Raw genomic sequence first — 13,662 nt, 5'->3', positions numbered from 1 at the left:
ATTTTGGAGTTTTTTCATGATCCCGGATACACGACAAAAAATTGTTTTTTTTGAACTTTTTTCATGACCCCGGATACACGACAAAAAACTGTCAAATTTTGGACTTTTTTCATGACCCCGGATACATGACAAAAAATTGTGAAATTTTGGACTTTTTTCATGACCCCGGATACACAACAAAAAACTGTCAAATTTTGGACTTTTTTCATGACCCCGGATACACGACAAAAAACTGTGAAATTTTGGACTTTTTTCATGACCCGGGATACACGACAAAAAACTGTGAAATTTTGGACTTTTTTCATGACCCCGGATACACGACAAAAAACTCAAATTTTGGACTTTTTTCATGACCCCGGATACACGACAAAAAATTGTCAAATTTTGGAGTTTTTTCATGATCCCGGATACACGACAAAAAATTGTTTTTTTTGGACTTTTTTCATGACCCCGGATACACGACCAAAAACTGTCAAATTTTGGACTTTTTTCATGACCCCGGATACACGACAAAAAACTGTGAAATTTTGGACTTTTTTCATGACCCCGTATACACGACAAAAAACTCAAATTTTGGACTTTTTTCATGACCCCGGATACACGACAAAAAATTGTCAAATTTTGGAGTTTTTTCATGATCCCGGATACACGACAAAAAACTGTGAAATTTTGGACTTTTTTCATGACCCCGGATAAACGACAAAAAACTGTCAAATTTTGGACTTTTTACATGACCCCGGATACACGACAAAAAACTGTGAAATTTTGGACTTTTTTCATTACCCCGGATACACGACAAAAAACTGTCAAATTTTGGACTTTTTTCATGACCCCGGATACACGACAAAAAACTGTGAAATTTTGGAATTTTTTCATGACCCCGGATAAACGATAAAAAACTGTCAAATTTTGGACTTTTTTCATGACCCCGGATACACGACAAAAATCTGTCAAATTTGGGACTTTTTTCATGACCCCGGATACACGACAAAAAACTGTCAAATTTTGGACTTTTTTCATGACCCCGGATACACGACAAAAAACTCAAATTTTGAACTTTTTTCATGACCCCGGATACACGACAAAAAACTGTCAAATTTTGGACTTTTTTCATGACCCCGGATACACGACAAAAAATTGTTTTTTTTGAACTTTTTTCATGACCCCGGATACATGACAAAAATCTGTCAAATTTTGGACTTTTTTCATGACCCCGGATACACGACAAAAAATTGTTTTTTTTGGACTTTTTTCATGACCCCGGATACACGACAAAAAACTGTCAAATTTTGGACTTTTTTCATGACCCCGGATACACGACAAAAAACTGTCAAATTTTGGACTTTTTTCATGACCCCGGATACACGACAAAAAACTGTCAAATTTTGGACTTTTTTCATGACCCCGGATACACGACAAAAAACTGTCAAATTTTGGACTTTTTTCATGACCCCGGATACACGACAAAAAACTGTCAAATTTTGGACTTTTTTCATGACCCCGGATACACGACAAAAAACTGTCAAATTTTGGACTTTTTTCATGACCCCGGATACACGACAAAAAACTGTGAAATTTTGGACTTTTTTCATGACCCCGGATACACGACAAAAAACTGTCAAATTTTGGACTTTTTTCATGACCCCGGATACACGACAAAAAACTGTCAAATTTTGGACTTTTTTCATGACCCCGGATACACGACAAAAAACTGTGAAATTTTGGACTTTTTTCATGACCCCGTATACACGACAAAAAACTCAAATTTTGGACTTTTTTCATGACCCCGGATACACGACAAAAAATTGTCAAATTTTGGAGTTTTTTCATGATCCCGGATACACGACAAAAAATTGTTTTTTTTGAACTTTTTTCATGACCCCGGATACACGACAAAAAACTGTCAAATTTTGGACTTTTTTCATGACCCCGGATACATGACAAAAAATTGTGAAATTTTGGACTTTTTTCATGACCCCGGATACACAACAAAAAACTGTCAAATTTTGGACTTTTTTCATGACCCCGGATACACGACAAAAAACTGTGAAATTTTGGACTTTTTTCATGACCCGGGATACACGACAAAAAACTGTGAAATTTTGGACTTTTTTCATGACCCCGGATACACGACAAAAAACTCAAATTTTGGACTTTTTTCATGACCCCGGATACACGACAAAAAATTGTCAAATTTTGGAGTTTTTTCATGATCCCGGATACACGACAAAAAATTGTTTTTTTTGGACTTTTTTCATGACCCCGGATACACGACCAAAAACTGTCAAATTTTGGACTTTTTTCATGACCCCGGATACACGACAAAAAACTGTGAAATTTTGGACTTTTTTCATGACCCCGTATACACGACAAAAAACTCAAATTTTGGACTTTTTTCATGACCCCGGATACACGACAAAAAATTGTCAAATTTTGGAGTTTTTTCATGATCCCGGATACACGACAAAAAATTGTTTTTTTTGAACTTTTTTCATGACCCCGGATACACGACAAAAAACTGTCAAATTTTGGACTTTTTTCATGACCCCGGATACATGACAAAAAATTGTGAAATTTTGGACTTTTTTTCATGACCCCGGATACACAACAAAAAACTGTCAAATTTTGGACTTTTTTCATGACCCCGGATACACGACAAAAAACTGTGAAATTTTGGACTTTTTTCATGACCCGGGATACACGACAAAAAACTGTGAAATTTTGGACTTTTTTCATGACCCCGGATACACGACAAAAAACTCAAATTTTGGACTTTTTTCATGATCCCGGATACACGACAAAAAATTGTCAAATTTTGGAGTTTTTTCATGATCCCGGATACACGACAAAAAATTGTTTTTTTTGGACTTTTTTCATGACCCCGGATACACGACCAAAAACTGTCAAATTTTGGACTTTTTTCATGACCCCGGATACACGACCAAAAACTGTCAAATTTTGGACTTTTTTCATGACCCCGGATACACGACAAAAAACTGTGAAATTTTGAACTTTTTTCATGACCCCGGATACACGACAAAAAACTCAAATTTTGGACTTTTTTCATGACCCCGGATACACGACAAAAAACTGTCAAATTTTGGAGTTTTTCATGTCCCGGGATACACGACAAAAAACTCAAATTTTGAACTTTTTTCATGACCCCGGATACATGACAAAAAACTGTCAAATTTTGGACTTTTTTCATGACCCCGGATACACGACAAAAAATTGTTTTTTTTGGACTTTTTTCATTACCCCGGATACACGACAAAAAACTGTGAAATTTTGGACTTTTTTCATGACCCCGGATAAACGACAAAAAACTGTCAAATTTTGGACTGTTTACATGACCCCGGATACACGACAAAAAACTGTGAAATTTTGGACTTTTTTCATTACACCGGATACACGACAAAAAACTGTCAAATTTTGGACTTTTTTCATGACCCCGGATACACGACAAAAAACTGTGAAATTTTGGACTTTTTTCATGACCCCGGATAAACGATAAAAATCTGTCAAATTTTGGACTTTTTTCATGACCCCGGATACACGACAAAAAACTGTCAAATTTTGAACTTTTTACATGACCCCGGATACACGACAAAAAACTGTCAAATTTGGGACTTTTTTCATGACCCCGGATACACGACAAAAAACTGTCAAATGTTGGACTTTTTTCATGACCCCGGATACACGACAAAAAACTGTGAAATTTTGGACTTTTTTCATGACCCCGGATACACGACAAAAAAATGTCAAATTTTGGACTTTTTTCATGACCCCGGATACACGACAAAAAATTGTTTTTTTTGGACTTTTTTCATGACCCCGGATACACGACAAAAAACTGTGAAATTTTGGACTTTTTTCCTGACCCCGGATACACAACAAAAAACTGTCAAATTTTGGACTTTTTTCATGACCCCGGATACACGACAAAAATTGTTTTTTTTGGACTTTTTTCATGACCCCGGATACACGACAAAAAATTGTTTTTTTTGGACTTTTTTCATGACCCCGGATACACGACAAAAAACTGTCAAATTTTGGACTCTTTTCATGACCCCGGATACACGACAAAAAAATGTCATATTTTGGACTTTTTTCATGACCCCGGATACACGACAAAAAACTGTGAAATTTTGGACTTTTTTCATGACCCCGGATACACGACAAAAGACTGTCAAATTTTGGACTTTTTTCATGACCCCGGGTACACGACAAAAAACTGTCAAATTTTGGACTTTTTTCATGACCCCGGATACACGACAAAAAATTGTTTTTTTTGAACTTTTTTCATGACCCCGGATAAACGATAAAAATCTGTCAAATTTTGGACTTTTTTCATGACCCCGGATACACGACAAAAAACTGTCAAATTTTGAACTTTTTACATGACCCCGGATACACGACAAAAAACTGTCAAATTTGGGACTTTTTTCATGACCCCGGATACACGACAAAAAACTGTCAAATTTTGGACTTTTTTCATGACCCCGGATACACGACAAAAAACTGTGAAATTTTGGACTTTTTTCATGACCCCGGATACACAACAAAAAACTGTCAAATTTTGGACTTTTTTCATGACCCCGGATACACGACAAAAAAATGTCAAATTTTGGACTTTTTTCATGACCCCGGATACACAACAAAAAAATGTCAAATTTTGGACTTTTTTCATGACCCCGGATACACAACAAAAAATTGTTTTTTTTGGACTTTTTTCATGACCCCGGATACACGACAAAAAACTGTCAAATGTTGGACTTTTTTCATGACCCCGGATACACGACAAAAAACTGTCAAATGTTGGACTTTTTTCATGACCCCGGATACACGACAAAAAACTGTGAAATTTTGGACTTTTTTTCATTACCCCGGATACACGACAAAAAACTTTCAAATTTTGGACTTTTTTCATGACCCCGGATACACGACAAAAAACTGTCAAATTTTGGACTTTTTTCATGACCCCGGATACACGACAAAAAACTGTCAAATGTTGGACTTTTTTCATGACCCCGGATACACGACAAAAAACTGTGAAATTTTGGACTTTTTTTCATTACCCCGGATACACGACAAAAAACTTTCAAATTTTGGACTTTTTTCATGACCCCGGATACACGACAAAAAACTGTCAAATTTTGGACTTTTTTCATGACCCCGGATACACAACAAAAAACTGTCAAATTTTGGACTCTTTTCATGACCCCGGATACACGACAAAAAAATGTCAAATTTTGGACTTTTTTCATGACCCCGGATACACGACAAAAATCTGTCAAATTTTGGACTTTTTTCATGACCCCGGATACACGACAAAAGACTGTCAAATTTTGGACTTTTTTCATGACCCCGGATACACGACAAAAAATTGTCAAATTTTGGACTTTTTTCATGACCCCGGATACACGACAAAAAACTGTGAAATTTTGGACTTTTTTCATGACCCCGGATACACGGCAAAAAACTGTCAAATTTTGGACTTTTTTCATGACCCCGGATACACGACAAAAAACTGTGAAATTTTGGACTTTTTTCATGACCCCGGATACACGACAAAAATCTGTCAAATTTTGGACTTTTTTCATGACCCCGGATACACGACAAAAAACTGTGAAATTTTGGACTTTTTTCATGACCCCGGATACACGACAAAAAACTGTGAAATTTTGGACTTTTTTCATTACCCCGGATACACGACAAAAAACTGTGAAATTGTGGACTTTTTTCATGACCCCGGATACACGACAAAAAATTGTTTTTTTTGAACTTTTTTCATGACCCCGGATACACGACAAAAATCTGTCAAATTTTGGACTTTTTTCATGACCCCGGATACACGACAAAAAACTGTCAAATTTTGGACTTTTTAAGTGACCCCGGATACACGACAAAAATCTGTCAAATTTTGGACTTTTTTCATGACCCCGGATACACGACAAAAAACTGTGAAATTTTGGACTTTTTTCATGACCCCGGATACACAACAAAAAACTGTCAAATTTTGGACTTTTTTCATGACCCAGGATACACGACAAAAAACTGTCAAATTTTGGACTTTTTTCATGACCCCGGATACACGACAAAAAACTGTCAAATTTTGGACTTTTTTCATGACCCCGGATACACGACAAAAAACTGTCAAATTTTGGACTTTTTTCATGACCCCGGATACACGACAAAAAACTGTGAAATTTTGGACTTTTTTCATGACCCCGGATACACGACAAAAAACTGTCAAATTTTGGACTTTTTTCATGACCCCGGATACACAACAAAAAATTGTTTTTTTTTAACTTTTTTCATGACCCCGGATACACGACAAAAATCTGTCAAATTTTGGACTTTTTTCATGACCCCGGATACACGACAAAAAACTGTCAAATTTTGGACTTTTTTCATGACCCCGGATAAACGATAAAAAACTGTCAATATTTGGACTTTTTTCATTACCCCGGATACACGACAAAAAACTGTGAAATTTTGGACTTTTTTCATTACCCCGGATACACGACAAAAAACTGTGAAATTTTGGACTTTTTTCATGACCCCGGATACACGACAAAAAACTCAAATTTTGAACTTTTTTCATGACCCCGGATACACGACAAAAAGGTGTCAAATTTTGGACTTTTTTCATGACCCCGGATACACGACAAAAATCTGTCAAATTTTGGACTTTTTTCATGACCCCGGATACACGACAAAAAATTGTCAAATTTTGGACTTTTTTCATGACCCCGGATACACGACAAAAAACTCAAATTTTGGACTTTTTTCATGACCCCAGATACACGACAAAAAACTGTCAAATTTTGGACTTTTTTCATGACCCCGGATACATGACAAAAATCTGTCAAATTTTGGACTTTTTTCATGACCCCGGATACACGACAAAAAACTGTCAAATTTTGGACTTTTTTCATGACCCCGGATACACGACAAAAATTTAATCATTATACACGGATCCCAGGCCCGTAAAGCCTAAAGTCTTTTAGGTTTCACTAGAGTGCCAAAGCAGATCCAAATCTAAAGAAGAATGTCTTTGCATCGCTAAATTTGTAGTTAAAATGACACGCAAATTTCGAGCCCTGCGCAAGTTGTATGCCGCGTGCAGCCAAGCGTAACCAATACAATTCGGTCACGCTGTGACTATGTTAACTTGGTTGTGGCTGAAAAGAGGAACCATGTATCATTACGTCTGCTTGGGTCGCTCGAATTCTAGCTTTGGCTAACACTTACCGTATGTTTCTATCAATTGGTCTGACCAGCGATATAATGTTTACGTTATATACAGGAAACTGTGGGCTAAGTTGAGTAAAGAAAATTGTAGCCTAATTCGTTTTTGCTTATTAAGGAACTATTGAGTGAAACATTTAGTAGATAAGGATATTCTGTAAACCAACAGCATGTCAACAACATCTAGCGATGTCGATACACAAGAAAGATCTTTTGGCGACCAAGTCGTAAAAATGTTCGACTGGTAAGCTTGCCTGTTATAAATTATTATTTTCGAATACGATATCTTTATATAATGAAAACAAAACTTGTTGTAGTGATCGCCAAGAAAAGCAGTTGTTCTGTGACGTAATAATACAAGCCAGGGGCAAACGCTACGCGGTTCACAGAGCCATGCTCGGCCTTAGATGCAAGTTCTTCGAGAAGCTCTTCACATCAGAGGTATAGTATAGCATTTAGGTGCCACGCGAACGTCACAACAACGTTGACAATTGCTAATATAGACTTGTAGCAAAACATTTAGTAGCCTACCTTTAAATGGAGGTACAAAATATTGGTAAACGTAGAAATACGAATGGGGTAGTGATACAGCTGACTCTGTGCAATGTATAGGACTACTTCCTGTACTAAAATCCTTTCTCGTGTGTCGATTGTAATTAAGAAATAACTTGCACGTTACTTAAGCCTATATTACGACATTTCTTGCTTTTTGCTACGAAATATTACGCGGAGGTAACAATAAGATAAAGTACGTTTTTCTTCTAAGATGAAAGAAAAATATGCGGCAGTGGTTAAAATCGACATGGACGACGATCGATTCGAGAGAATTCTCGATTATTGCTACACTGGTGTCGCGGATATTTCGTCCTCTAATGTCACGGATTTGCTGGATGACGCCGAATATACAGAGTTGTTAGGTTTGTACAGGAGTCGCCAAACTACGATTCGCGGGCCAATAGTAATCAAGTCAAGTTAGGTCAATACCAAATTTTATATCCTTTTCAAATTTTTGCAGTTTCATTGTAAAGTTGGGCAAAAAAACAACGTTTGTACAAGTGTAAGAGAGGTACCCAGAGGGCAGAGGCGAAACCAGGGTATTTAGCTTTCGGGGGCAAACTATACAAGGTGCCCCCTCCTCCATGTTTAATTATATTTTTTCCAATCTGCTTTATCGGAGTTTTTTGCAAGTGATTTAGCACAATAAGACTTTTGTGTCTGACTAGAAAAGCGGGGTTTCTGGATAAACGAGGCTTTAGTGTCGATATTATTGCGGTATATTGTGGATATCGTCGAACACTAATGACACCCTTTAATGTAGTCTTATAGTAACATATTAACACATTGAGATGTTTAGACACATCAAAGTAATGTTTTCGCGTCGCAGACCTCAAATCTGAATGCGTGTCGCGAATGTTGCAATCTGTGGACGTCGATAATTGCCTGAAACTTCGATCTTACGCTTTGCGCTACAACCTCGCCCAAGTTGCAGAGAAAAGCAACCAATGTATCGAGGACAACTTTGCTGCCATCGTACAACAAGACGACTTTAAACAACTTAAAGTCGAAGAATTGCGCGAATTTTTAAAACGAGAAAAAGTAAAGGTAAGAAAAGTTGCTGTGTGGATATAAATATGTTAAGCTTGTCTTGAACTCCACAATCGCCTCTTGAGGTGCACCCGTTTTTTGCGAAAGATTGGTGCATCAATTTTCTGCGAAAGATCCCTAATAGTAGATAACTGAACGTTTATTAAAATATATCGCCTTGCCCTTGCGGGTAAATTACCACGATTATTTCAAATAAAATAAAATAATATTTAGACTGTTTTAACATGTTTTATAAAAATAAATTTACTTATTTTCGATCTATTTAGCTGATCAGTAGAATCTCAGTATATGCATTGTGGTAGCAAAAAACATTTTCCTAAGAACTTATTTTCATGTTCTTTAAATGCAAACTCGTCGGAACGTCTGCGGTTCATTTTGCAAACGGGTTTAGATTAAGGATCTGTGTCATGGAATACATCAGTTGTTTTTACTAGGGATTTGTCACAAAGTTTGCTGATAAGTAGGGCGAATATTTTTTGATTTAAAAAAAAAAATTTGTCAAAATTTTTACGTTAGGTCAAAAAAAAGTCGAAATCGAATAAAATTGCAAATAAATCTCTTATACAATTAGAAAAAAACTAAAGTCAGCTTTTTGAAATTGGTCGTTCGGTTATTTTGTAATTCATTTTATAAAAAAAAATTAGTTTTGATGAGTTCAAAGTTTTTTTTGAACCGTATTATATCTTTATTAGAGCAATATATAGTATAAAAAACGCGTGATTAACGACGCCTAGGTTATTTAAATCAATGTATTTCTAACAGGTCAAAATTTTGTCAAAATAAATTATTTTCAGGTCAAAATTTGTCAAAATTTTAATTTTACAGGTCAAAATTTCCTATTTTTTTGGTCAAAAAATATTCTCCCTATTGATAAGCCAGAATGGAAATCCAAATAGTATTATTTTAGAAAAGTTGGTTTTTGTGTATAAATTTATGTTTGGTGAAAACAACTTTCTTCTAATGAAATAAAACATCCTGCTTAATATAATATTGCAGCTTAAAAAGAAGCGAGTTTTGTTGTTGTCAAAGGCATATGAGGATACAGGTTGTTAATTATTTTTTTTTTTATTTACACAAAGGTTCTCTCTCTGCCAGCTTGCTTGGAGCATATTAACAGTTACAATTGATTCGTTAGAGATGCCGAGTCATAGTAAAGTGAAAAGTACGACTGTTGCAACGAGAATCACGAAAAGCTGATTTTAAAGGAGGCAATTATAGAGCGCCAATTTACGCAGCCTTTTAACAGGTATTAGGGGAGGCTACTTACATTGGAATTGTACGTTGGGTCAACCACGAACCAGATAGTCGAAGCCATCACTTCCCAAAACTATTCGCCCAACTTGACCTTTCAACTTGTCCGGGTCATTTCCTGAGGTCAACTGTTCACCAAGAGGTTAGAGTTAGACACTGAAAGTTGTGAAACTGAGTCTTTTCAAGTAGCACATTTTGCGCTGTTTAAGTATTGTAAATTGCGGTTTTATGGACCTTCTGAAATGCTTTAGGCCTCATAAAGTCCTAGGATTTGACTCGACAGCTTCCTATGATGGCGTTGATAAACTGACGCTTAATTATAACTCAAAAAAGCTTATATTTTTACGTTGTTCTATTCCTAAATATTGTATGCCTTCAAAGTGCCTGTTTCGGTATACATTCTCGTTTTAACTTTATGAAAGTACAAGTTAAATAAAACGTCGCCTCGCGGTACATCTAGCAAGGCCTCCGCGGAACACGGATGCGGAGAACTGTTTTCAGATAACTTATGCAGAATTTTTATGGCTTAATTTGGAGCATAATAGTTATATGTTCCAGTTAGCCGTAGTAAAAAAAATTGAAGCCCACCTAAAAGTATAAGTAACAGTTTTGGCTTATTTTATTTTTAGATTATGGTACGCGAAAGCCTTCAATGCAGCAATGCGGTGTTGGATGCCGCAATGCAATACATGCCAATTAAGATTGATGAGGCGGACGGTAGGTTGTAAATTATGTGAACTATTAATTCCAACGCTTTGATATTTTACATCTAAACAAACCTTATTACTGTGAACACATTTGCATTGCCATGAAGCAAATTGTTTAATCATTCGGCATTTATGCCTGAAGCAGCTAGCATCGAAGCTTTTCGACAGTTGTTGTCCTAAAATGATTCATACCCTTTTTTGCCAGTATAATCGTAGTTTAACAACTGTATCGTGCTATGTGTCATGAACGTTAAAGTTTGTAAAGTTTGACATATTTTGGCAGCATTACCCGTGACCCTACACCTTTAGATTAACCACCACTGACACAATATCGTCACCACTGCTATACATATATTTTTAATAAACTCTAGTTACATTTTTTTACCAGACATGTCGCCATATTTTCTTATATTTGGGGGTGAAGGAGTATTGTGTCTAGTATAGCTGAAACATGTTTAGCGCAATTAGCGTAAATTATATCGACCTTGTAAGTTTTACTAAAACCACCCTTAAAAAACAGTTTACTTGTGTGTTCTCAGGAACTAATCGCAGCAAGAGTTAGATCCGCCTTTGTCAAGTATGGAAATAGAATTTTACTTTGTGGGGGAACTATGGGGGACTGGGATGCTTCTCCTCACAAAAGTTGTGAAATGATTGATTTGAATGACTTATCAAAAAGGGTGGTCAAAGCTGACATGCCTGAGGCTCGAATGCGTGCTGCATCTTCAGTATTAAACGGTAAATTAATACCGGAAACAATTTAATTGTCACTTAACTAGATTAACGGAAAAATATTTTTCTGTAACTTTTGCAAACCCTTGTTTTGATTTATATAAAAAATCCGTTCTGTTTGGTTAGATTTGGTTTTCGTCTCTGGTGGACGAAATGGTCTTGAGCACGTTTTGTCAACTTGCTACATTTACGACTTCAACCGTGACATTTGGTTTTTGGATCCCGCCCAAATGCTAAAAAAAAGAACCAGTCATGCCATGGTTTCCTTCAGAGGTATAATAGATTCGTAAAATCAATTCGCGCCATTGAAAGTGATAACTTGTTTACATTTTAGGAGCACTTTACTGCATTGGTGGGCATGATGGAGCTGAATATCTTGCTCACTGCGAACGCTATGCAAACCATCGTTGGTCTGCCATCGCACCCTTGAACGAAGCAAGAGCGTGCTTAGCTGTGGTTGTTCTTGGTCAGTGGATTTACGCAATTGGGGGACGCGGTGTGTAATTGTTCAAAATGATCATTTAGATCTTGCGCATCATTAAAATTAACAAAATATATTTTAGATTTGTTAGATCCAATCCATAAATTAGGGTCAGTTGAACGATATGATTCCACAACGGACAAGTGGGATGAAATTCGACCAATGAATGTTGAACGTGCATTCCACGGAGCTTTTGCATATCACGGCAAAATCTATGCCGTTGGGGGGCAAGTAACCAATAACATTAATTTTTGTTATTGCCTGTATGACTGCGTATTAAAATTTAACCAAGCTGTAGAAGGGGAATTATTTTCTTTTAAGCTTGCGTAATCGAATTTAAGGTAGCCTTTTAAGCCTAACTTATCCGGATCTTGTCTTTTGCGTGACTGTGTTGCTATTTTTTCGCAACTTTGTCGCAAGTCTTACCGACATGTGAATGTTTAGACTGAAGGAGAATTCGATTGAAGTTTATGACCCCCAAGAAGATTCCTGGACGATGGAGTTTAACATACCGAGCCTATGCAATTTTTGCCAAGTTGTATCTACATGAATTACAAGGAATCCACTACACTATGTTCCGCTAATTTAGTTAGCTATCTCCCGTGCTTCGCCATGATAATTTAAAAAGACGAAGAAGTTTCTGATGCAATATTGCCATAGTTGATTTTAAACATTTTTGGTAAAATCATTATTTCTTTCAACCTTCATTTTTTATTCAAGCTTTATAGTATTTTTTAACTTTGTGTTTAACGCTTGCTTTTATCATTTGATTTGAATTCCCATGTTAGGAATGTATTAAATTAAATACAAAGCCTAAAACATCAGTTTTGTTCGGGGAATGTATTTCACTACAATAAAAGCATGATCAGTATATTTCTTCGAAATAAAAAATTATTTACTTTAGGCGCGCATGGGAAATCTATAATTCGAACTTAACCTCTCAACGATTGTTCAACGTGTTTCCGACCTATAACGGTCCTGGTTGCGATTAAGCGATCTATAGTATATGTAGCGTGGCCTACACTAACCGTTGTATGGGTTGTGTCCTAGTTGAAACGCGTCCCTGGGTGTACGAGACACAAGAGGCGATTCCATAGACATGAAAGAAACGAAATCCAATTACTACGTCATACACAACCTCGTTGCAGATGAGAAGTAAATTAACAAAAATTCAAGTATTTACAATGTAATTAAACCAAAGGTACTTTCTAAAACTGAACTAAATGGCATTTTCCATTTACGTTAACGATAAGAAAATACAAAAAATCGAAGAAATTTACACAAACTTTTTAGGGTTTACCCTGTAACTTGGATTTGATCAGATGTAACTCGCGGGCTCGGCTGAACATGAAGGGTCGTGAGTGCGAACCTCACCGCAGGCACCGCATTTTTCTTACTTACCTTGTTATCACTTTTAGGTATGTAGCGACTCTCTACCTTGCGGTAACTTTATCTGCTTAACGATACTCATGTGATATTCTATGTATCACCTTCTTTGTGTGTCTGCTTATATGCTCGGTATCTACTCTTCTCGTCAGAGACCGCTCTGTCTCTTGCTAAGACCAGACCTAACTTTAACTGCACTCCACTATTGCTTCCCCTCTACCTTTTGTGATGCAATAAACAGTGCAA

The 13,662-nt window shown here is 36.5% G+C and overlaps 1 protein-coding gene across 3 annotated transcripts; it reads left to right on the top strand.

Annotated features, from left to right (window-relative positions):
• The first annotated feature begins 7,372 nt into the window (after positions 1-7,372).
• LOC146146770 (kelch-like protein 3) lies at positions 7,373-13,396 on the top strand. 3 transcript variants are annotated; one of them, XM_083386745.1, is made up of 10 exons: positions 7,373-7,498; positions 7,572-7,695; positions 8,021-8,171; positions 8,639-8,856; positions 10,106-10,252; positions 10,740-10,827; positions 11,676-11,822; positions 11,884-12,045; positions 12,122-12,257; positions 12,475-13,396. In XM_083386745.1, exons 1-10 carry the CDS (start codon positions 7,425-7,427, stop codon positions 12,578-12,580), a joined length of 1,353 nt encoding a protein of 450 aa, XP_083242871.1. In that variant the 5' UTR covers positions 7,373-7,424; the 3' UTR covers positions 12,581-13,396. The 3 variants fall into 3 exon arrangements, with proteins under 3 accessions (XP_083242871.1, XP_083242870.1, XP_083242872.1); XM_083386744.1 differs by having other exon boundaries at positions 12,113-12,257; XM_083386746.1 differs by lacking the exon at positions 12,122-12,257 and having other exon boundaries at positions 11,884-12,015; positions 12,475-12,553.
• Positions 13,397-13,662: the final 266 nt, after the last annotated feature.

Source organism: Ascidiella aspersa, chromosome 4, assembly GCF_963924565.1.
Source record: "Ascidiella aspersa chromosome 4, kaAscAspe10.2, whole genome shotgun sequence".
NCBI classification, from domain to species: domain Eukaryota; kingdom Metazoa; phylum Chordata; class Ascidiacea; order Phlebobranchia; family Ascidiidae; genus Ascidiella; species Ascidiella aspersa.
This window is presented reverse-complemented; position numbering and strand designations above follow the sequence as displayed.

Excerpts from the sequence above, each read along its gene's own strand:
- LOC146146770 (XM_083386744.1), top strand. The coding sequence starts at position 7,425 with ATGTCAACAACATCTAGCGATGTCGATACACAAGAAAGATCTTTTGGC. Across the intron at positions 8,172-8,638 it reads CGAATATACAGAGTTGTTAG|ACCTCAAATCTGAATGCGTG; the intron begins GTTTGTACAGGA and ends TTCGCGTCGCAG. Across the intron at positions 12,046-12,112 it reads TTACGCAATTGGGGGACGCG|ATTTGTTAGATCCAATCCAT; the intron begins GTGTGTAATTGT and ends AATATATTTTAG.